Source organism: Oncorhynchus kisutch, linkage group LG8 (genome assembly GCF_002021735.2).
Source record: "Oncorhynchus kisutch isolate 150728-3 linkage group LG8, Okis_V2, whole genome shotgun sequence".
NCBI classification, from domain to species: domain Eukaryota; kingdom Metazoa; phylum Chordata; class Actinopteri; order Salmoniformes; family Salmonidae; genus Oncorhynchus; species Oncorhynchus kisutch.
Window position 1 is genome coordinate 74,754,576 of NC_034181.2, and position 25,717 is coordinate 74,780,292.

The window sequence follows — 25,717 nt, forward strand, 5'->3', positions numbered from 1 at the left end:
GTGTCGGCTAACGTGAATCTGATTGAATCGAGCTCTCATCCATATAATCACTGTAATAATGTGTCTGTTTAATCATCTCTTGGATTTCATTCAGCTCTTTAGGCTTTGTATAAGACTTTGTAGCTATACCCTTGCCTCTGTACCTCTTACCTCTAACCCTTGTTTATAACACTATAGTTATCCATTTACCATTACTCTAAATCTATCACCTACAAATGGATTAGGAGAAATGGGCACTTCATATCTAACGGAATTGTAGTTCTCTGTTAGCCAAAAAGGGGCGGCATTGTAATATAAATTGAACCTCTGGGCCCGTATTCATAAATCGTCTCTGAGAGTGAGAGCTGATCTAGGATCAGGTCCCCCCTGTCAGTGTAATCTGATATTCATTATGATCTAAAAGACTAAACTGATCCTAGACCATTACTTCTACTCTGAGTCACTTTATGAATGTGGGAGTCATCTCCAACCCCCTGGTGTTGAAAACACCGCGCTCTAACCCACACAGCCGCCGAGTCGGTTGTAAACTATTGGGTATACTTTATTGGTGAATTGTAAGCCATTCATAAACCCTCCATTGATCAACTTTTCAACAATCGCTTGTGGAAATATTGACCAAAAGGAGGAAGACCCAGGAAATATAACAAGAACACTAACAGAACAATAGGGTTCCTGCACCTGCTAGGACCCCTAATAACATGTAACTCACATTAGGCTACATCATGTCAAACTGTTTTTCATTGCATAAAGAAATCCATCAGCGTGACTTACACTGAGTGCACAAAACATTATGAACACCTGTTCATTCCATGACATTGGTTGACCAGGTTAATCCAGGTGAAAGCAATGATCCCTTATTGATATCACTTGTTAAATCCACTTAATTCCGTGTAAATGAAGGGAAGGAGACAGGTTCAAGAAGGATTTTTAAGCCTTGAGACAATTGAGACATGTATTGTGCATGTGTACCTTTCAGAGAGTGAATGGGCACCGGTTTGTCTCAAGAACTGCTGCGCTGCTGGGTTTTTCACACTAAATTGTTTCCCGTGTGTATCAAGAATGGTCCACCATCTAAAGGACATCCAGCCAACTTTACACAACTGTGGGAAGCACAGTGTTCTTAATGTTTTGTGCACTCATTGTATGACATATAGGCCTACAATATTTTTTGTTGATTGAAGAATAACACATGTTTTTGCTGGTTGGTTAGTAGGGTTGGATCTCTTGTCTTGATTGGTCCTCACACAGAATCTTTCCTCATTGCTGAGCAGGAGGGACTTGGAGCGTGATCACCGGCTAGAAGAGAGAACTCACACACTGAATTAAGAGATTATAACCTTAATGTTAAAACAACATTCAATCACCGATGATAATTCAGATGACCTGTTCGGTATCTGGTCAAATACAATATTTGAAATGATGAGAAAATGCCATTCAGCTCATTCTAGACATACCACAAGCATAGTATTGGTTGGCCTCCAACCGAACTTCGCATTTCAAGGTGATGTCTGTTCTAGGAAGGCATGGATTGTATGGGACTAGAAATTAGCCTGGGCATTTACAACTCACTGGATCATTTTCTTTCCCTTTATGTTCCCATCATAAGAAAAATCATGATAATTCTGTGATAAAACCCCAATTTAGACTGGCTCACTGGCCAATGGATCCGTCTGGCATTTGCCAGAATTGACCTATGGCCAGTCCGTTTCTGATTCTAGAGGATCCATTTCTACACTGACTCACCATTCGTTGTCCCGGGGAGCAGCAGTTGACCACCTTGCAGCAGTAGGCAGCCAGCGTGACAGAGATAGCGATGAGAGCAGTATGTATCAGGACCAACTCAGCAAAGTAATGTGCAGTAGAATCCTGTTGAAAAGAATTGGAGCATTGTGTACTTTGTGTCATGTTTTTTCCTATTATATGACATATTTGCCTCTTTACACATTTGATTAGTAATATTTGCTTGTAACATTTGATAGGACATTCTCAATCTCAGCCCACTTTAACATCTAATATGATCATCCCAGTTTGAACAACCTCTTTCTCCATATCCACTTACATTGAAATATTTCCAACACATACTGACATATTGTCTGTACATACTCACAGTGATTGAATAGCAAGAATCATTGTGATCAGTGTTGTTGATTTCAACATATTTCCAGCAGCTATAACCATGTCTGTGTCCAGCCATGTCTGACACAGAGACGATCAAGTTGATCACTGATGCTACACAGGCCACTACCTGCATCCCCAGACAGGCCTTCAGCTGAGACAGGAGGAGAGGAGAGCAACTGAGAGCAGAATAAATGCCACTGATACAGTATATCTCACTTGTTTTGTCAAAGAACATCTACGCCTACAAATTGCATAACTTACAGTGGGAAGATGGAGATTCTGTGCAGCTATGGCCAAACTACCAGCTATGATCACCTGAAGAGAGTACAACAGTAAATGTCACATCAAACTCATAGTCTCAACACTCAACTCTTTCATTTGCTTGTCTTTTAATATCAATCAAGTGAGTGCAGGGGGCACATGTATGGTGGCCACTCACAAACACTGATCCAATGACATGTGTTAAATCTTCAACCAACATGCTCATGCTGTTGGTGAACAGGACAATGACAGAACTTATATCGAACACACTGAGAGCAATCTGAGCCACCTGAGGAGAGGAACAGAGAGAGGTAAAGTAAAACGAGCTACAGATTTTATAACATTTCATAGATCATAATACATTATAGTGACATTTAAATGGATTGCCAGACTACACAGACAACACTTCATTTATTTGCTCGGGATGATTTACCCCCAATGCTTTGGGTTCAGACTCCAGGTACTTCTGTTTTTTGTGAGGAGTTCTCTGAAAAGTCACTGTGACAAGGGGACCCTCTGCACCGGGCACGGCCTCTTCATCTGAAAAGAACATTTGAGTAAACAGTCTTGCAATAGACTGTTGAACCTACTGCAATACAATCCAATTGATTGAATAGATTTAAATGTTCTTTGGGAAGAGCGTATTGCACAGATTGCTGTTGACATGCAAAAGTTCTTAACGGTTAGATTTCCTCAAAGCAGGACAATACATTCTAACTGATGTTTTTTACTGGCAAATTGTTGTGTTCAAAATGACACCCTAAGATGTGTCAGAGGAAGGCCCAAAAAAGATTGCGTTTGTTTTTAAAGCAAACATGCAGATCAGAGTCCAGATTGTCTTGTTTTTACTAACCATGCAATGCAATGATATTTGTTTTACCTGCCATAAGTGCTGGATGTTATTAAGATCTCTGGAACCTTCGATACTCTTTAAAATAGTCTACTTTTGACTTCCTTGACAAAATTTATAACAAAACCACCAACGCCCCTAAACTCTTTGTGTGCCCCGTTATTTTTTATCCAATCCCGCCCCCTTGTTGTCAGAGGAATTTGACCCCTCTCTAGGCCCACACACTCCTCCCCCTTAACTGTTAGAGTTCCTCAGTGCAGGACAGAATATTCTAACTGATGGTTTTGACTTGAAAATTGTTGAAGACTGTGTTCGTGTTCAAAATGACACCCTAAGTAGTGCCCTTTATGGGGAAAAGGTTGCCATTTAGGGTGCCATTGCAAATTTGGCCCGCGTGCCACCAGGGGTAGGATGCCATTTCAGACTGTTAGCTATAGTGAGCTACAATTGGTAAATTGCACTGCGATATCGCAGAGTATTTGCATAATGTGCTCATGTCATGTTCGCATCGCCCAACCCCGTCCACTTTGTTTCTCATCGATTTTCTTCCATTGAAAATGAATGGCTTCCGTTGTTTCATCGCCCGACATCTGCCCTAGCGGACATGGACCATTTAGACTGGCTTAGATTTGACTTACACTCCAATTACTTTACATGTGAGGTGTATATTTCATTAGACTGTAAGGCTTTTCATAAGTTGAATCATGGTCATATGATCTAACTGTTATTTATTTGATTGAAAGATATGCATATGTTCATTCAAAAGACTGGACTACAGTGTGTAGTTTGATTTAAAGCTTGCTTCTTTTATTTCAAAATGTGTGACTTCCACCCACATAGGTCTGCAGTGAAGACCTTTTGAGTTTGCCACTGGGTTGTTGTGGAGGGGCACGCTCCTTAATGAGTGCTTTATAAATGCAAATAAATGAAACATTAACACAAATCATGCCATCAGCTACCACAGCAAGTGAAATCACTGCAACACTTAGCAAATAGCTGCAGTCAGTTTCAGAATGGGTGGCAAGAAATAAGTTAGTCCTTAATGTTTAGAAAACTAAAAGCATTGAATTTGTGGCAAATCATTCACTAAACTCTAAACCTCAGCTTAACCTACAAATACCCCAATGGTTATAATTATTGTAATCGGATACATTTTGTACTCTTATAAGGCTATAGACATCCCCCTAATATTGCCACATTGATGCGAAATTGATCAGATAAACTAGTCTTCATTATTATGCCTCTGTCAGAAACAGAGGTTTACTGTTTGTTTTACTGTTAACTGAGAGCTGTGGCAATTTTAGCATGTAAATCTTGGTAGGCCAAAAAATAACAAAAAGTGGGATACATGCCAGCAAAGCCACTACACAACACAACACTAAACAATACATGAAGTGCACTATAACGGTGACAAGCGGTGCCCACAAACTGTTAGGGCCTACATAAAGCTGTCTCAACATCTTATCACTTCTACACCTGGCTATCAGCGGAGCCTGGTCTCGCAGCAAAACAGTTAATTCAGCCTCATTTAGTGCCTTTCAAAAAAAAAAGTGCTAATATGGCTGACTTGCTTAAACGAATGTGGTTTCTAATGACAATTGAGATGTACAAACTATGGCATGAGGAGATTAAGACATTAATGAGCGAGCTAGGTTGGACATAGTCAATATAACTATTTGTTTAGCACTTTTGAAATGTACAGCAACAGAATTCAGAACATGGGCCGTTCTTACAGTGTTCTCCCTGTACACCAAGTCAGAACTGTAGGATAAATAAAGGGGGCATATAAGCTGACAATGAAAGCTCTTACAATATTCAATGATTACATTTCTCCAAAACAGGTTATAGGCTACATGTGTACCACCAAGTCAGAACAGTAGGCACAATTAAGAGAGGTAAATATACCAAATTATTAGGGTGAGGCATATGGCCTACTAACATGTTACTACACAACATACACTTATTATTACTTTCTTAGTTACAATAGACATATCTCCCTGGAATATTACAGCATTTATGCAGCAGCATACAATACATTTTTAGACTCACCTTGTTGTACTGTGCTCACTTGAACAGGAAGGTGGCGCGGTGGTCCTTTGTGGGAAGATTTTGTCATCAAAGTCTGGCTTTCTCTGGATTTATGGTGCATTCAAAACAACTGGGAACTCTGAAAAAGAAAATTTTTCGAATCATGATGATTTAATTGATTTTCAGGCCGTAGCTCTTGAAAGAGAACAGATTTACAATCCCAAGTTAGATGACCGTTCAAAATTTATTTTCCCAGTCGGAGCTCGTTTATTCCCGATTTCCCAGTTGTCTTGAACTCACTGATGTCAGGTTTCGCAGTTCCGAGTTAACAGTTGTTTTGACTGTGGCACAAATCATGCTTCATTGACAGCATAGCCAATGTTGAATGTTCATCATTTGAAACTTGGGAAAGTGCCCCTTAATCCCAGATTTGGGAACACACAGCCACTCCACTGAATAGCAGGATAGTGATTGCTTTGCAATGCTTGCAGTTATCCACCGTCACTGATTCCTTCCAAACCACTCATTGTTGAATTTGTGATTTCCAACTTGTGTAATGTTTATGTCCAATGGCTGATGAGCACCGATACGTTTTATCTATAATTTCTCTTCATTATTTCTCTTCATATGAGAAGGATTAAAAAGGATTTGCCAGTAGATTGTCGACTTAATTCATGATGATGGCTGCTAGCTAAGATTTTGAAAGTATGTTGACATGATCAGTTCAATCAAAGCTACTGTACATATAAAGTGATTTGACATAATTTTATCTGTGGCCAATGACCTTGAGCCTTCTTGGATGGGCACTTCTAATGTTACTCTATGGCAGCACCCAAGGGGCTAGAATTATTTAAAGAAAACAAAAATGAGACCATGTTTGTGTGCAACTTTATTAACTCAAGGATATATATATATTTTTTTACATTGTTTGCAAACTGATATGTGACACCAAAATAACATTTATTTATTTGTATTGTATTTTTTGCTCAAAATGTGTGTCTCTACCCCACCTGCCACTAAACTGAGGCCTATTAGAAGGGACATTAATCATTGGAATAAAGAGCCAGGATTTAAACAAATTCTAAACGTTTCATTGACATGTCACTTTCCCTTTAGATAAAAGGTACATGCACATGTAATTTCTCATAATTCAATAGCTCTCAGTAATACAATAGTTTCTGAGAACTTGCAAATGCTTCATGTTGAAACAATAACTTAATATGTTTATAGATTAGTTATTAAATGGTTGAGGAAAAAGCCATAATTTACAGCGGGCAATCTAGCGGCATGAGGAACGAGGGATTGTGGAATGAGGAAGTGAGACAGGAGTTGACGTATTTCAGCCTGTTCCATTTGAGTGGACCATTCTGTTTCGCAGGACTCGAGTAGACAGATGATGATCTCGAAGAAATCAGACAAATCGCCCGCTGAAACGTAAGTTACAATTTTATCCATGGTGTCACGGCTGGTTGAAGGACTGGACCAAGGTGCAGCATGGTAAGCGTACATTTTCTCTTTTTTTTAAATGACGCCGACAAAACAAAGAACAAAACCAAACCGTGAAGCTTTGGGCTATGTGCCCTGAACAAATCCAAAACAGGTGGGGGAAAAGGTTACCTAAGTATGGTTCTCAATCAGAGACAACGATAGACAGCTGTCCCTGATTGAGAACCATACCAGGCCAAGACATAGAAATACAAGACATAGAAAAAAGGACATAGGATGTCCACCCTAGTCACACCCTGGCCTAACCAAAATAGAGAATAAAAAGGGCGTGACAGTACCCCCCCCCCCCCCCCCCCCCCCCCAAAGGTGCGGACTCCGGCCGCAAAACCTGACTCTAAAGGGGAGGATCCGGGTGGGCCTTCTTACGGCGGCGGCTCTGGTGCGGGACGTGGACCCCGCTCCACCTCAGTCTTGGCCCACTTAGCAGGCCCTGGACTCGCAGCGGGCCCCGGACTGAAGACCCTCGTAGAGGGCGCCACTGGACTGAGGGGTGCCTCTGGACTGAGGGACATTCTTTCACTTGTAATTAACCAATGTGTATAAGCGACAAAATAGGCGCCCTTTTTATTTTCGGTTCCACCAGGTCTTGTTTGTGACTACGTCACACATTTTCATATCTGAGCGAGGGGCCCATCCTGCGGACAGGCTCATCCCCTCAAGCCCCAGAGGCAAGAGACAGTCCTCTGACATGGGAGTCCAAATACCAAAGTATTTTCCCAATTTGGTTTACTTTATTATCGTTCTTGATTTTTCGTTCATTTTTAGGTTCATGATAAGCAGGTAGATATGGTGCACAGGTTTTTAAATTTATATCGATGCATCATCGGGAAATTAAGGTCATAAGTCTCAATGTAAACGGACTAGGGAGTGACATCAAGAGAAGTAAGGTCATAAGTCTCAATGTAAACGGACTGGGGAGTGACATCAAGAGAAGTAAGGTCATAAGTCTCAATGTAAACGGACTGGGGAGTGCCATCAAGAGAAGTAAGGTCATAAGTCTCAATGTAAACAGACTGGGGAGTGACATCAAGAGAAGTACGGTCATAAGTCTCAATGTAAACAGACTGGGGAGTGACATCAAGAGAAGTAAGGTCATAAGTCTCAATGTAAACGGACTGGGGAGTGACATCAAGAGAAGTAAGGTCATAAGTCTCAATGTAAACAGACTGGGGAGTGACATCAAGAGAAGTACGGTCATAAGTCTCAATGTAAACAGACTGGGGAGTGACATCAAGAGAAGGTCATAAGTCTCAATGTAAACAGACTGGGGAGTGACATCAAGAGAAGTACGGTCATAAGTCTCAATGTAAACAGACTGGGGAGTGACATCAAGAGAAGGTCATAAGTCTCAATGTAAACAGACTGGGGAGTGACATCAAGAGAAGTAAGGTCATAAGTCTCAATGTAAACAGACTGGGGAGTGACATCAAGAGAAGTAAGGTCATAAGTCTCCACACCTGAACACGAGAAACTCAAGAAAATGGGATATAGGAACCCTTTTTTTTCTTCTTACAAAATGGGTAGAAGGGGAGTTGCAATCTTGATCCCAAATTCAGTTCATTTTGAGTTTATGTCAGAAATAAAAGACAAGGAGGGTAGATTTATACTTGTTAAATGTAAACTGGATAACAAGGAAGTTACATTATTTAATGTATACGCACCCTAGGGAGTGACATGGTCTTCTACAGGAAGGTGTTTCATTTAATAGCCACAGAAACCACTGGCACTCTTATCTGTGGAGGGGACTTTAACACAATTCTAAACTCAAAATTGGACAGCACAAACCAAAATAGGAAAATGAGCCTAGTTACCAAAAAGATCAATAGGATACTGCAGGATCTAGGACTGGTCGATGTATGGCGTGACACCCACAAGACCGATAAGGAATATACTTTTTACTCAGCCCGCCACACTGAATACTCCAGGTTAGACTACTTTTTTTATGTACAGTGCAGATAGACACAGGCTTAAGGATTGTAGGATCGGGCAGAGAGACTTATCAGATCATAATGGAGTTTACCTAACTCTACACCTTGATAGCAAACCAAGAAATACTATACGGAGACTTAATACAAGCAGACTGAATGATCCAGCATTCAAGGAATCAATAAAGACAGAATTGAACATCTATCTGGAGAATAATGATAATGGGGAAGTATCTCCTGCTATATTGTGGGATGCAGCTAAGGCAGTTATTATAGGGAAGTTCATAGCCACATCATCTCTCAAGAAAAAGATTAATGCACAAAAACTGCTGAAATTACAGGAAACCCTAAGAAACTTAGAACGATCTCATAGTCAATACAAATACCCTCTTATATTACGAGAGGTAAAACAGGAAATTGACCAGATTTATAGAGAAGAAGTAGAGAAAAAGCTTAGGTTCCTGAAACAACGATATTATGAAGCAGACTCAAAGGCAACCAAATTACTAGCATGGAGACTCAGGAAACAACAAGCACAGAATACAATTTTCAAAATAAAAGACCCCAAAACAAAAAAGATCACATGCAAATTCTTAACACAGATTATAAACTATATGCATCAATAATAGCCAAAAGAATGGAGAACATAATCACAGAATTGATTGACGGAGATCAAACTGGTTTCATACAAAATAGGCAGACACAGGACAATATAAGGAGAACACTACATGTCATGGACCACATTACTCAGAATAAGATAATTGCAATATTAATCAGCCTAGATGCAGAAAAAGCATTTGATTCAGTGGTATGGGATTACCTATTCCAAGTTATGGAAAGATTTGGTTTCAACAAAGAAGTGATACAGCGCATAAAAACACTGTATTCATGTCTGACTGCTAGAATAAAGATAAATGGACATTTGACACGAACGATAAAATTAGAGCGAGGGGCAAGACAAGGCTGTAATCTTTCACCCATGCTCTTCTCCTTGTACCTCGAACCATTAGTACATGCAATAAGACAGGACCCAACCTTAGAGGGAATAACAATAAGAGGCAGTGAACATAAGATATGCATGTATGCTGACGACGTTCTGTTATTCCTTAAAGACCCAGGCTCAAGTGTACCTAGATTGATGGATGTTTTACAAACATTTGGAACATATTCAGGGTATGTGCTTAACGTACACAAGACCCAAGCCCTAATATATAATTATACCTCACAGGAAGAGCTGAAGAGTAGGTATAACTTCACCTGGACCTCTTCATTCATTAAATATCTGGGAGTAAATTTACCAAAAGATACACCCAAACTTTATTGCATGAATTACGATCACATTAACAAGAAAATATATGATGATCTAGACAAGTGGAATTCACTTCCCTTAGATCTTAGTAGTAGAATTTAAACAATCAAAATGAGCATCCTGCCAAGGTTACTGTATTTGATCCAATCACTGCCCATAGAAATCCCGCCTAAACAGTTTAGGGAATGGGATAAACGGATATCAAGGTTGATCTGGAACAGTAAGAGACCAAGAACTAGATATACAACATTACAGTTACCAAAAACTGTGGGGGTATGACCTTACCAAACCTAAAAGATGATTATGTGTCAGCCCAATTGAGACCTCAGGGTGTGTTGGTGCAATTCAGAATACGAATCCAAATGGAAAGACATCGAGACTACTTTGACAGAGATACCCATACAGTCAGTTTTGGGAAATAAGGACATGGTAAAATAAATATACAATAGACAAAATCAGTGGATTAATATCTCTCTGAAGACATGGTTTAGGCTAGTTAAGCAAAATAATTTAGACAGAGAGATCAAACTGCTGAGTTGGCCCGCATACGGCCCCAGCTTCATCCCTGCAACTCAGGACAGCAGGTTTAAACAATGGACGCAGAAAGGCATCACATCATTCAGTACAATTATAAGGAATAGGAACCTAGATAACTTCCAGGACCTAAGTAAAAAACATGGCTTGGATAAACAAGATTTTTACAGAAACCTACAAGTTCAACACTATTTCTTAAGGGAGATAAAAGTGACCGACCCTCGAGCACCTCCAAAATTAATCCAAGTATTCACTAACGCATACAACTACAAAAACTATTTCAAATCTCTACTTGGGTATTCAAGCCTCAAAGAAACATTCTACAAACTATATTAAAAATAAATGGGAGGAGGAACTTAACATTGAAATAACTGATGAAACATGGTTGAACATATTAGAGAATAGAGTTTGACCGATTAATCGGAATGGCCGATTAATTAGGGATGATTTCAGGTTTTCATAACAATCAGAAATCAGTATTTTTGGGCGCCGATTTGCCGATTTCTTTTTTTATATATAACTTTATTTAACTAGGCAAGTCAGTTAAGAACACATTATTCTTTTCAATGATGGCCTAGGAACGGTGGGTTAACTGCCTCGTTCAGATTTACAGATTTTCACCTTGTCAGCTCGGGGGATCCAATCTTGCAACCTTACAGTTAACTAGTCCAACGCAATAATGACCTCCCTCTCTCTCATTGCACTCCACAAGGAGACTGCCTGTTACGCAAATACAGTAAGCCAATTGCTAGCTAGCATTAAACTTATCTTATAAAAAACAATCAATCATAATCACTAGTTAACTACACATGGTTGATGATATTACTAGATAAAATCTAGCGTGTCCTGCGTTGCATATAATCTGACTGAGCATACAAGTATCTAAGTATCTGACTGAGCGGTGGTAGGCAGAAACAGGCGCATATACATTCATTCAAACAGCACTTTCGTGCGTTTTGCCAGCAGCTCTTCGTTGTGCGTTAAGCATTGCGCTGTTTATGACTTCAAGCCTATCAACTCCCGAGGTGAGGCTGGTGTAACCGAAGTGAAATGGCTAGCTAGTTAGCGCGCTAATAGCGTTTCAAACGCTCTGAGCCTTGGGGTGGTTGTTTCCCTTGCTCTGCATGGGTAACGCTGCTTCGATGGTGGCTGTGGTCGTTGTGCTGCTGGTTCGAGCCCAGGGAGGAGCGAGGAGAGGGACGGAAGCTATACTGTTACACTGGCAATACTAAAGTGCCTATAAGAACATCCAATACTCAAAGGTTAATGAAATACAAATGGTATAGAGGGAAATAGTCCTATAATTCCTATAATAACTACAACCTAAAACTTCGTACCTGGGAATATTGACGATTCATGTTAAAAGGAACCACCAGCTTTCATATGTTCTCATGTTCTGAGCAAGGAACTGAAACGTTCGCTTTCTTACATAGCACATATTCCACTTGTACTTTCTTCTCCAACACTTTGTTTTTGCATTATTTAAACCAAATTGAACATGTTTTATTATTTACTTGAGGCTAAATTGATTTTGATGTATTATATGAAGTTAAAATAAGTGTTCATTCAGTATTGTTGTAATTGTCATTATTACAAATAAATAAATAAAAATCGGTATCGGTATCGGCGTTGAAAAATCATAATCGGTCGACCTCTATTAGAGACTCAACAAAGCTCCACCAACTCAAGGTCATGGAGAGAATTCTGTTGGAAGAATGTTATACGTTTCTTCATAACACCTAAACTGAAATCAAAACAGACTGGCTCACTACACCCTTGTTGGAGAGAATACGGCCTATTGAGGGAGGACCACTCTCATATCTTTTGGACGTGCCCCGCAATCGAAACTTACTGGGGAGAAATAATATCTAACATTGGAAAAATTATGGGATTTGACATAGAACAAACATTCATTTCTTTGTACTTGGGTGAAATACCTGATAACTTACACAATAGAGAAAAGTACCTCTTGAAGGTCCTACTGGCAGCCAGTAAAAAGGCTATCACTAGGAAATGGCTTCAAAAAGACCCTCCCGCAGTGACACAATGGATAGACATTGTAGAAGAAATACACCACATGGAGCGTATGACCTTTGCTTTAAGATCTCAACAGAAAACACCCTAGGAACCAAAGGTACACTACTGATGATGCGCTCCCCAAATTTCACCAGGCTCACTGTTCATTAACTCTTGGAAGTGCTTGCACAAAGGATAGTAACATCTCATCCTGTGTTCTTGGAATCTTAAGATCTCAACAGGAGAGAGGTCAAGAATACTCGGAAAAATGGGTTTCGTACGTGGAAAAGGTCTAATTCAAAGATGTCAACGTAACTAATATGATGATGAAGGCATGAAGTGCACTGTAACTGCCAGATCGTTTTTTGTTGTTCTTTTATTTGACTTTATTTGTACTTTCTTTGTGTTCCTACAATAAAAACAAAGTATAACAACAACAACAACAAAAAAAGTGTGGGGTGACCGAGGAAGATATCTGCATGGGGTTCCTCGTCCGTAGTAAAGACCTCTCCTCCTCCACTAACTGCAACCAATTCGAGTTCCTGCACATTACCATGCAGTGCTTCTTTGCTGCTCTCTACATTGTCCTGAACAATAACTCGGACTGCTCCACCATCCCTAAGCTCTTTCAGCCCCTGGATTTCACAGAGCGTGTCTGGGGCACTGCTTGACCCAACAAGAATGGGCCTTGAAGGAGGCCAATACGGCAGCAGAGACCCCAAACCTCCAAATAACAGCTACTTTTGTGTCTGGGCTCTTGTCTCAGCACCACCATAGCCTGCTGCTCCTCTCCTGCCCTGGGCCCACTCTGGACAGGAAGTCCAAGCAGGTGGTGACTGTCCAAAGTCATGCAAGTCATTAAATCCATCCCTCGGCCCGTGGAGGGGGAGAAAAAGAGCATGCATGCCATGCCGTGCTTCGTGTGGCTCATCAAGTGCATCCATGAGATGCAGGATAGCAGGATCGCCAGAGACACTATGGCTAAGCTAGATGTGGAACACCTGAAGCTGACCTATTGTAACATAGGCCCTGTGGAGTGTACTGCACTGGCCTACTTGCTCCAGCACCTTAGAAACCCTGTGGGGCTTCAGCTAGACTACAACTATGTAGGAGACATTGGGGTGGAGCATCTGCTGCCTTGCCTGCATGTCTGCCACTCTGTATAGTAAGTGTATTTATCATGGCAATCACTATGGGATTATTTTAGCATTACCTTGTGCCAGTAACATAATACACAGGAAACTAAACTAAGGCCTAATAATACGATTATTTTTTATTTCACTTCCTCAGCCTGAGACACAATAACATATCAGATGAGGGGATCTGCAAATTGATTGAAAAAGGCATCCAGTGTGAGCGCTTTCAGAAGATTGCGTGAGTATTGCCAAATCTATTTTCCACTGTCAGGAGACCTATAGCTAGGCTATGGTGGCTGTAAATGTTCTAAGTCAAATATGCAGATGTAAAACCTGATGAATAACCTTTATTGATCTTGATTAATATCTCTGAAAGGCTATTCAACAACAAGCTAACTGATGCCTGCACAGAGTGCTTCGCTCCTGAAGATAAAGCAGAATTTTCTCTCTCTAAAGTGAGGATATTTTTCAACTCTCAACATATAAGATACTGTACAATGTTACCTCACATAGCAATAGCTAATACAGATATATTATTACAGCATCGTGATAGGCATAAAAACAACTTTGTCATTCTCAGAGAGATAGGAGAGTCTGCTTCCTACCCCAAGAACTGTAGTGACCGATTGAACCTCAGTCTCTCCGCCAGTAATATGTCCAGACATCCCTGTTATCATTAAAGTACTTCAACATAGAAATAAATCTTACTATCAGATGTATGTTTCATGGCAGCCTGGTAGACAATGGTATTGGCAGTGCAGGAGCATGTGCTCTTGCCCCACTCATCAAGAAAATACGCTGTGGTGAGTATATTGATAGCACATCCTGAATACTGAAAAAGACTTTGCAGCTACTCACATTCCGTTTAGCCTCAACTGACATTTTGATAGTTGTAGTTGTGCAGTAGATTTGTGGTTGTGCTAAACACATCTTTCACCCTGCTCTCTCATGCCCTCCACAGGTTAACCAAAAACTGCATCACAAGAACAGGTGTGGAGTGTTTAATACTGGCTCTTGAAAGCAACACTAGTGTGAAGGCAGTGTGCTATGTTAACATTATGCTTTGATCATTTAGACAGCTATATACTGGCTGAGAAATGTCATTTACAAAGTGTCATGTCCTATACATACAGTATAGTATGCTGTGGTCTCCTATGCCTCCCCCATACCTCCCCATACATGTGAAGATTGGATCTCAAATCACTTAAGAAGGTCTCTAATCCAAAGACTGTAAATTAGAGTTAAGTGAATAATTGTTTTCTTTCTAGGTTGAAAGGTAATGAGCTCAGCCCAGAAGAGGTGGAGGAGATGACACAGCGGGAACCCAGGCTTACATTCTGATGATGCCAAGTGCGGGTCAACTATACTGGAGTATTATTGTTTACAGCCATGTGTATGTCTGTTTGTTATTTATGTAACTTCATCAGTAGCATTTCCCTTAAAATGGTAGTTGTGTTATTTATAGGTTATTATATGTTTTTACGTACATTATGGATCATGTTGGATTTGTTGTTCTCTATGTTGTAAACAGTGTGGGCAAGCTTGTTTTATCCATTCACAATAAGTAGCAACCTCTGACCTGCTCTGCTACTACAGGCAGCTTGTTTTATCCATTCACAATAAGTAGCAACTTCTGACCTGCTCTGCTACTACAGGGAGCTTGTTTGGTAGCATTCTTTTCATATTAGTCCTTGTGATAAGTGACACCATGCTGTATGCTAAGGAACTGGTCTGACACTTGTTTTATGTAAGCACCATTGTGTGTGACCCTATTTTTTCTGGCTAATTATCAAATAACAGTCAGGTATTTGAACTGGTACATCAGCATTCTTATGTACCCTACCCTATTGTACACTGACTGACTGGAAGTGCCAGTATGTTTGATAACATGGGTTGATTCAGTGGTAAAATGACTCTTATTTTATCAGTGAATCACTAACAGTGATTACATTAGTCCTATTGTGTCAATGATCTATGGTGGGGATAGAACGACTTGTTACATTATGTCACCTTGCCTACTGAGAAATGTTAATGTAGGCTATTACATTTTAAAGATGCACTATGCAGATATCTCTCTGCCATTTGCTGGTTGCTAAAATTCTAATTGTTTGCTTAATTTCAGTTTATGTGGCAACAAGCAAGTATAATGTAAAGAATCCCAAAAAGTTACATATTGCAGCTTTAATTTGAAGTAAGACAGCAATTCAGTGTACAATTAATTAAATATAATTTCTCCAAAATATAATATGAATAATTCACATGCTGCTTTTATCAATATTTGCACATCCTTCTGCATTCATAACAAGTAATTTGCATGTCAACACACACACATGCCTGGTTAGAATGACATTAATCTGTGTACACTGTACAAGTCACAGTATAGTGGATCCCAGACCTGTCAACAGCACTGTTAATGTGGGAGGCAATCAATTATGAATATAAACCCTGGATTGCTGATGGTTTGCATTGGCCATTGTATTGGCTTTGAAGCCACTGGTCGGCCATATTGGCACTCCCCAGTAGGAGCAGTCCTCCATAGGAATATGGAATTCTACAGTATTTCAATTAAACTTTTCAAGGACAAAATTGCACATATTTAAGTATTTTGTTGTTGTAGTGGTGACAGTATTATTAGTAATCTCTAAGGTGATACTTTAACAAAAATGTTTTAATATTTGTATTTATTTTTGTGTTTAGCTCACAATATAATTTAAACCTATGTATGAAGGTGATTGTAATAGAATACATTTGGCAAAAATGGATGTAGATCCCAATTGCGGGGGAGTACCAAGATTAGGCCAAGATGGTTTTATTTGCTTGCAGATAAACCAGTATACATACAATAAGTATACAAACAGACAATGATAACATATGCCAGGGGGTACAACAAATTACAGATTATACAAAGACCTTAAAAGATGCACACATATTGATTGTTTTAACAGCTTTCTTATTAGGAGAATGTAGAATGGTCTTAATGTACTGCTCGAATTCCTTATAGAAAACATGGAAGAGTGTTTTTTTATTAGTGAATTTACATTTATGAATATGACATTTTGCCATTAGCACAATTAGGTTTATGAGATAAAATTGTTTTTCATTATTCTTATTATAGTTAAGGAAACCGAGCAGCATATTCTCCCATAAAAAACAACGTCATCTAGAATATTAAGTTATAAAACTATGAATAACTTTCCATCATTTCTTTACATGTAGACAACGCCAAAATAAATGCAAAACTGCTTCTGGATGCTCAACACAAAAAGTACAGTTAATGTTAATGTGTTTTTTGAGTTTCTTCAGGTAATGATTCGAAGGGTAATACTTATGGATCATTCTGAAAGAGACCTCTTTGACCTTGTTAACAAGCAGGTACTTGTGTGGTAATAACCAGGCTTTTTTTCCAACAGATATTATTGACAAATGTATTCCAGTAAATTGTGACAAGGAATGGATACAATATCCCTTTGAAATAAAGCACGTATAGATCTGTTGTTCCGAGGGAGTAAGCAGAAACAAATGTTTCCTATTGGAGAGTGAACTGGATTAAGTGAGGGTAGGTCAAGAAGGTGAGGTCTGGTTACACCTCTAAACAACGTGATAGTTCCAGATGGAATAGCATCAAAGACTATGGCGAACTCTAGGTGTAACAGGGATATTGTAACAAGATAAAAATTGAGTAACAATCCTGCATCAAAAAGTTGACTCACCAGCAGGATATGATTATTAAACCAGTTCTAAAAGAATGAAGACTTGTTTCTATACAAAATATCCTTATCGTTCCAAATAGAATACCTATGAGGGGAAGAAATGTGTTAATATAATAACGACCACGCTAAGAATACATATCTATGAAAAGCAGATCATTTTGTAGGAATCTTATCAATGTTCTACTTACAAGGTAACTTAAAATTGAGGCCACCAAAACGGGAAAAGTTATAATGAGGGATGAAATTTCAAATTGAAATTGGATTCTTTAAGAAATGTTTAGCACAATGTATCTTAAAAAGTATTATTCAAAGTAGGAAAATCACCATATTCTTATGTGTTCATAACGACAGATTTCCTAATATAATGTGTATGATTTTTACAGCGGAAGTTGAAAAGCATATGGTCAACAGCTTGAACTATTTTGCTGTCAACATGTAGAGGCTGGGCTGCATAAGTAAGTCTGGAGATACATTCAGCTTTAGAAAGCAATACTCGACCTATCAGGGATAAATCCCTCTGCAACCAATGGTTCAATTTATTTGAGTTTTTTTCAATAATAGGTATGAAATTTAATAAGCATCTTTCCTGATGATGCTTATATATAGTACTCCTAAGGTATGTTACTTTTTTCTTGACTGGAATATTGCATATAGAGGGTATCACTTTAAGATCAGGCCAAGATGGAGGCACAGTGGCTTCAACACAGCGCCCCCTATCAGTAATCTAGTGTACAGGGTCTGCCAGGGCTATCACTAGTTCCCACAGCCACAACGTCAAAATGGGCAATTTCGTAAAAATTCACGAAAACAAAAATGTGCCTTTTGGTTTTCATACGGTTAAGTAGTGTGGTTAAGGTTATGGCTATGTTAATATTCACTTTTTAAGAAGATACATTGTAGAAATATGTGGGCTTTGAGACTTTGTGGCTGTGGTAACTAGGGAAGACAGTCTGCCAGAGAGACGAGTAAGCACGGTTTTGAAAATGCTAGTAGAGAACCCCTCATTCGCAGATTCTTCAATACCCGTCAACCAAACTCGTGGGAAAACCCCGGGGGGTGGGACTTAATGACTAACCTGAAGCCCAGCCAATTGGCACTTGTGATGGATGCAGATTGACCAATGGGTTTTTTAAATAGACATAATCTCAGGCGACAAACATTTCGGTGCCTATTGGTTCTGTAAATAATATTTATTCCTCTCGCTATAAGGCCTGATTTCGTTTGTCTGTCAGTATTTAATAGTATAGTCAAAGAGTCGTTCAGAAAAATAGTTATCTACATTAAATGCCGTAGATAACAGGCTCTGTGTTGCATGGGGGCAGCTAGCTAGCCATACTAGCTATTTTGGCTAGCTAATTTCGAGGCTGTCATATCAGTTTTCAGCTGGTTTGCTATCAACAAACTAGCCAGTTAATTGTACAAACGTATCACAACCTCAGCTACGAAAGGACAGCATTGGAATGAGCAGGTGGCATGACACTCCAGCACCGAACTGACGTTTGAATAAGGTAAGAAAACGAGCTAGCTAACGACGTTATGTCATAATGATAGCAATATTTCGTCTTTGCTATCCTCGTCATACGTCAAATTATGATATCGATGCACATGATCAAATATTGCATGGTTTGCTATACTGACTAGCTAGCCCTACAGCAAACATTTCTTAGTATATGTGCAGTTTTACACTAATTGACATGTTCCATGGGTGTTTTCTCAATGAGTGTCCTTCCTCAGCCATGATTTAGCAAGGCCTGGCAGTGACACATTCTTCCTTCTTCTCTCACGCGTCATCATCACTCGCTGCTGCTGACTGGCTTTATTCAGTGATGTCACTGATGGAACTGGCAAGACAACTGCAATAATGATACAATTACTCTGCTGTTAATATTTTATTTAATCTGTTGGGGCTTTTGAATGTTGTGATTGAAAATGGAAGCATGATGGTGTGTTTAGATAATCAGTGTTGCATCCCAGTCATTTTATATTCAGGATGTCGGCACCATCAGTACGTGGCTACATCACACATTCACACTGTTAATTTAAAAGGCAAAGCAAACGGGACCAGTGGGCTACTTTCAGAAGTAATTGTCATGTCAGATAATGCCCAAGTAAGCAGTCCTTCTTACTTGGGCATTATCTGACATGCAGTAGGGTTGGTATAATTTGTGGAACGTTCCAACAGGAATCTCTTCCAATAACGTTGTTAAGTACAAGGTTGTCAACAAACAACGCATACAAAGTAGCATGATCAATTCACGTAGCTAGCTAACTAGCTGCCGAATAGACATCAACTCACGACGTAGCTTATTCTTAATGTTTGTCCATAAACTACCAGAGTGAAGAAAGACTTTTTCGGAATAAACGTGGTGAGTGAAAAACTTAATGAAATAGCCCACTACCCGGTATCTTATTCTGCCGCTATACAACTGTATATGCGTTGTTTGTGGGCAACCTTGATATTTACGAAGTTTTTGGAACAGATTCCATTTGGAACGTTCCAGAAATTAAACCCATCCCATGCAGTAGTGCATGTTGTTGACCAAGGGTCATTCAATTATGTGTATTTTGAAAGGGCAATAGGCCTTTTGCCCTCACTCCTTCCTTATGGTAGACCTCTAGAATAACATCACATCATAGTAAATGTCTGTCATGTTCTTTTGCTCACCCCATGCTCCATCCTTAAGCTCAAATAGGGGCATGGTCAACATTGCATGATAAACAACAAGTCCTCTATGTGAAATTTGAACTGTGATAATTGATGTTAAGCACAGATGCACAGCCTAAGAGGAGTTGCAATGCAAACCAAGGCTAACCCTGTCATTGATTAAAAAAATGTTTTTAAAAGTTTTATTTAACCTTTATTTAACTAGGCAAGTCAGTTAAGAACTAATTCTTATTTACAATGACGGCCTACCCCAGCCAAACCTTAACCTGGACGACACTGGGCCAATTGTGCGCAGCCCTATGGGACTCCCAATCATGGCTGGTTGTGATACAGCCTGCAATCGAACCAGGTTCTGTAGTGAAGCCTCTAGCACTGAGATGCAGTGCCTTAGACCGCTGCGCCGCTCGAGAGCCTCAAGTTGCTTGATTGATGCACAGACATGAGGTGTGAATAGCCTAGATGTGAGAGTGGCCAGAGAACGATAAAGAGGAGTCATGTCAGAGGGGCTTGGATCCCCCCTTCATATTGGGTTGGTCAAACAGGTCGGCCCTGTATTACAGTGGCGTTGACTCTATTGTTTGTCAGGAAGAGGCGTTTGACTGCTTTAGTCTGTGAATTCCCCCTCACAGCTCCCTTAACACACAGCTAGGGGAAATCCAAAATGGGTTTTGAGTAATATGTTTATAACAGTGTGTGACTAACGCTTGGCTTAGAATCCATTTGTGTTAATATTGACAGTAGGACCAAGGCCTGTGCGGCATCACCCATTTCTCATCTTAAGAGGAGAGTATCAACAGGTTTTGAGCATATTGTCTGCATGCTTCAAAATTGCCTTCAGGGTAAAGCCATTTGAATTCAATCAGTTTTTGGACAGCATCCCTGTCAACTTTCTATGCATGTTTGCCCATGGAAGAAGTGTTAAGAAAGTTACTTTTTGTACCTGAATGCCAAAACATTCAGGAGATTAAAGTGCTCAAATTTGACCCATTTCGCATACCACACCATGAGACATCCGTGTCTTCATCACTGGAAAAGATAAGTGGTTCAGCTTGATATCATTTAAAAGCTTGTCAAACTATTTTATTATTTCTTGAAAAGAAGCGTAATATAATTGCCATTTTCTTTTTCCAGAAACGATTAAATAGTTTGACAACCCTGTTTGTAAGCTTTTAAATTATAACAATCCCAAACTCTTTATCTTTTCCAGTGATAAAGACATTGATGTTTCATGGTATGGTGGGGTTGCAAAATAAGTCAACTTTGAGAACCTTTATCTCCTGAATGTTTTGGCATTCAGCTACAAAGTCACTTCCTGAGCACTTCTTACAATGGGCAAATATGCATGGAAGGTTTTGTTTAAATCAAAAGGGAGCTGTCAAAAAGTGATTGAATTCAAATTGATTCTACCCTTATGACAAATAGGTTTGTCAGGAATCAGAATACAGGTAGTATGTTTTATTTGCCTATTTGGTAGCAAGATACCGGTAGTACACTAGGTTAGGCCTAATCATGTTTGTGCTCAACTGGTTTTCACCGTCAGTTTTATGAGGTACAGTAGCAGCCTGTAGCTAATGGTGCAATCAGGCTTCACTCAGATATTAGGCCTACATTCTAATGAGACTACATCCTGTTTGTTTAGATACCAATTTTAATCTTTGAATGCCATTTATTCAGAGCTTATCCCAGATTTGTATTGGCTAAATGTTTTGTTGTTTTCCCGAAAAGGCCAATATCTAGCAAATCTTTAAAAAACAACTCCATGCTTATTTGGGTTAATATAGCCTAGCCATAGGCCACTTTTTTGGGGGGGAGAAATTGCTCTGGGATTTATGATAAGTCAGTGATTTAATAGAATTAACCTGGAGGCATTCCATGACCTTTTAACAACATTTTCATAATAACACCATGCCTTTCTATTCGTACACAGGTCCTACGACGTACATTGGGGCATGCAGGCTGACAGTTGAGACCGTTATTAGGGCACCCCAGGCCAGCAGGAGCCTGTGAGCGACCATAACACCCTCTCTGTCTACTCTCTAACCAGACAACCTTCCCTTCAGGTGGTAGGCCTAGTTTCTCTCTCACCCTTGCTATGCCCCTGTCACTGCTTTGGGGATAGAGGAACGTCCATAAAGGGAAGAGAGAGGGGCTTGATATTGGGTTAGTTAGACAGGCGGACCCTGTATTTCCCTCTGCTATGCCCCAGCTGCCCCAGCCCCTAAAGCCATGAGCTCTGCCCTGTGGAGCCAGGAGAAGCCCAGTGGGGGCTTCAGGGAGGACTGGCGCTTCTACATGGTGGTCAAGGTAAATATACACATGTTTAAAGAGCCACTGAACATTTCTACTGTCACGTGTGTTTTTCTGTTGCTCATTAGAAAAAAACAGATTTCAGTCTTGTAATGTGGTTGCTCCACTAAAAGTTTTGAGATTATCCTTCGTTACTTAGAGTTAATTGCTCCAGACCAGCACAAGGGGGAGTTAGAGCACTGATTATGTTTAGGGTCCTACTGTGTCTCTAACTGACAATGAATGGGCGACATAAACCTAAATAGAAATTGATAATTGTGCACGACTTCAGTATTACTTACTAAAACTGTTATTACACAAAGGTTTTCATAATTGTATTTTATTAGGATTATTTTTCTCTTACTGTAGTAGTATAGCCCACTCCTGACCGGGCACATTGCACAGCGTCTGAGTGGCGCAACGGTCTAAGGCAGTGCAAGCTGTGTTGCTACAGGTGCTGGTTCAATACCTGTGCCGGCCTCGACTGGGAGACCCATGAGATGACTGTAGGTTTTTGGTTTCTCTCTAATAACAGAAATAAATTATTCTAAATAACAAACTGTCTTTATTTAGAAATTAGTAACAATGTCTCATCCCATGTTCAACAATGGCCTTTTTCACGCTCATTTTACGTTATTTGAAAACAAAATCGTCTCCAAAATATATATATTTTTTAAACAAAGCGATTTTATTATTAATTTAGAATGATATAAAAAAAAAAACCGTGGATATTCTCACAGTGAGGGGAAAAAAGTATTTGATCCCCTGCTGATTTTGTACGTTTGCCCACTGACAAAGAAATTATCAGTCTATAATGTTAATGGTAGGTTTATTTGAACAGTGAGAGACAGAGGGAAATAAGTATTTGACCCCCTCTCAATCAGAAAGATTTCTGACTCCCAGGTGTCTTTTATACAGGAAACGAGCTGAGATTAAGAGCACATTCTTGAAGGGAGTGCTCCTAATCTCAGCTTGTTACCTGTATAAAAGACACCTGTCCACAGAAGCAATCAATCAATCAGATTCCAAACTCTCCACTATGGCCAAGACCAAATAGCTCTCCAAGGATGTCAGGGACAAGATTGTAGACCGACACAAGGCTGGAATGGGCTACAAGACCATCGCCAAGCAGCTTGGTGAGAAGGTGACAACAGTTGGTGCGATTATTCGCAAATGGAAGAAACACAAAATAACTGTCAATCTCCCTCGGCCTGGGGCTCCATGTAAGATCTCACCTCGTGGAGTTGCAATGATCATGAGAACAGTGAGGAATCAGCCCAAAACTACACGGGAGGATCTTGTCAATGATCTCAAGGCAGCTGGGATCATAGTTACCAAGAAAACAATTGGTAACACACTACGCCGTGAAGGACTGAAATCCTGCAGCGCCCGCAAGGTCCCCCTGCTCAAGAAAGCACATACAGTGGGGCAAAAAAGTATTTAGTCAGCCACCAATTGTGCAAGTTCTCCCACTTGTCCCCATGTGTCAGAAGTTTACATACACTAAGTTGACTGCCTGTAAAAAGCTTGGAAAATTCCAGAAAATGATGTCTTGGCTTTAGAAGCTGATTTATGTCATTTGAGTCAATTGGAGTTGTACCTGTGGATATATTTCAAGGCCTACCTACAAACTCAGTGCCTCTTTGCTTGGCATCATGGGAAAATTAAAAGAAATCAGCCAAGACCTCAGAAAAAAAGTTGTAGACCTCCACAAGTCTGGTTCATCCTTGGGAGCAAATTGCAAACGCCTGAATGTACCACATTCATCTGTACAAACAATAGTACGCAAGTATAAACACCATGGAACCACGCAGCCGTCATACCGCTCAGGAAGGAGACGCATTCTGTCTCCTAGAGATGAATGTACTTTGGTGCGAAAAGTGCAAATCATTCCCAGAACAACAGCAAAGGACCTTGTGAAGATGATGGATGAAACGGGTACAAAAGTATATATATTCATAACCTGAAAAGCCTCTCAGGAAGGAAGAAGCCACTGCTCCAAAACCACCATAATAAAGCCAGACTAGGGTTGCAACTGCACATGGGGACAAATATCGTACTTTTTGGAGAAATGTCATCTGGTCTGATGAAACAAAAATAGAACTGTTTGGCCATAATGACCATTGTTATGTTTTGAGGAAAAAGGGGGAGGCTTGCATGTCGAAGAATATCATCCCAACCATGAAGCACGGGGTTGGCAGCATCATGTTGTGGGGGTGCTTTGCTGCAGGAGGGACTGTTACACTTTACAATATATGACATCATGAGAAGGAAAATTATGTGGATATATTGAAGCAACATCTCAAGACATCAATCAGGAAGTTAAAGCTTGGTTGCAAATGGGTCTTCCAAATGGACAATGACCCCAAGAATACTTCCAAAGTTGTGGCAAAATGTCTTAAGGACAACAAAGTCAAGGTATTGGAGTGGCCATCACAAAGCCCTGCCCTCACATTTGTGGAACCTTTGTGGGCAGAACTGAAAAAGTGTCTGCGAGCAAGGACGCCTACAAACTTGACTCAGTTACACCAGCTCTGTGAGGAGAAAGGGGCCAAAATTCACCCAGCTTATTGTGGGAAGCTTGTGGAAGGCTACCCAAAATGTTTGACCCAAGTTAAACAATTTAAAGGCAAAGCTACCAAATACTAATTAAGTGTATGTAAACTTCTGACCCACTGGGAATGAGAGAAATCATTCGCTCTATTACTGTTCTGACATTTCACATTCTTAAAATAAGAGTGGTGATCCTAACTGACCTAAGACAGGGAATTTTTACTAGGATTAAATGTTGGGAATTGTGAAAACTGAGTCTAAATGTACTTGGCTAAGGTGTATGTAAACTTCCGACTTCAACTGTATATACATACAGTTGGCCCCAGAGTTGTGCACAATGGGATTGCCTTGCAGTTCTCCATCTGTATCCACTGAAAGCGCATGCGGTTCAAGGCACGAGGGCAGGGCTGCAGAGCCTCGCACAGAAGAAAGACCTAGCCCATGGGGGAGGGAGGAGGAGGAAGGGTGGTGGTCCCCCACCCCGCCACACTGGGTAGCACAGAACAACACTTTAAGGGGCATTGCACTAATAATGTCGCTGACTAGGGAAATGTTCCCGTTGTTCTTAGTGCCAGTCTGCACATTCAAACTAAAACAATGTAACTAATAATGGCATCTTTATGCTTTTGTTAATAAAATAATGATAAAAATACTCTTTCAAAATGCCGTTGTTTATTTAGTTATGAATCCATAACAAATTACTATGGGAATAAATATCACTGAATTACAGAAATATTGGAACAAAGTTGTCTAATAAAGTTAAACAAACTGTTGCTTACTGGAAAATACTCTGTCAAACACACGGTCACGTTGTACAGCG

At 39.9% G+C, this 25,717-nt stretch overlaps 2 protein-coding genes and 1 pseudogene across 4 annotated transcripts in view; 2 read left to right on the top strand and 1 right to left on the bottom strand.

The window, feature by feature from the left end:
- Positions 1-523: 523 nt before the first annotated feature.
- LOC109879124 (uncharacterized) lies at positions 524-3,408 on the bottom strand. Its single transcript, XM_020471320.2, has 7 exons — positions 3,260-3,408; positions 2,813-2,919; positions 2,558-2,668; positions 2,380-2,433; positions 2,108-2,269; positions 1,744-1,866; positions 524-1,296 (listed from the first exon to the last, which is right to left on the bottom strand). The coding sequence occupies exons 1-7, from the start codon at positions 3,264-3,266 to the stop codon at positions 1,258-1,260; spliced, it is 603 nt and encodes a 200-aa protein (XP_020326909.1). The 5' UTR covers positions 3,267-3,408; the 3' UTR covers positions 524-1,257.
- Positions 3,409-12,978: 9,570 nt separating this feature from the next.
- On the top strand, positions 12,979-16,268 carry LOC109879128 (nucleotide-binding oligomerization domain-containing protein 2-like; annotated as a pseudogene).
- A 2,072-nt stretch (positions 16,269-18,340) lies between these two features.
- Positions 18,341-25,717, top strand: part of LOC109879127 (ubiquitin carboxyl-terminal hydrolase CYLD) — a 28,620-nt gene continuing 21,243 nt past the window's right edge. The window contains exons 1-2 of one of the 3 annotated variants that reach the window (XM_031831219.1): positions 18,341-18,901; positions 21,986-22,362. In XM_031831219.1, the coding sequence (XP_031687079.1) occupies positions 22,285-22,362 (78 nt within the window). In that variant the 5' untranslated portion in view covers positions 18,341-18,901; positions 21,986-22,284. The remainder of the gene's footprint in view (positions 18,902-21,985; positions 22,363-25,717) is intronic. The other 2 variants (XM_031831221.1, XM_031831220.1) reach the window with 2 other exon arrangements.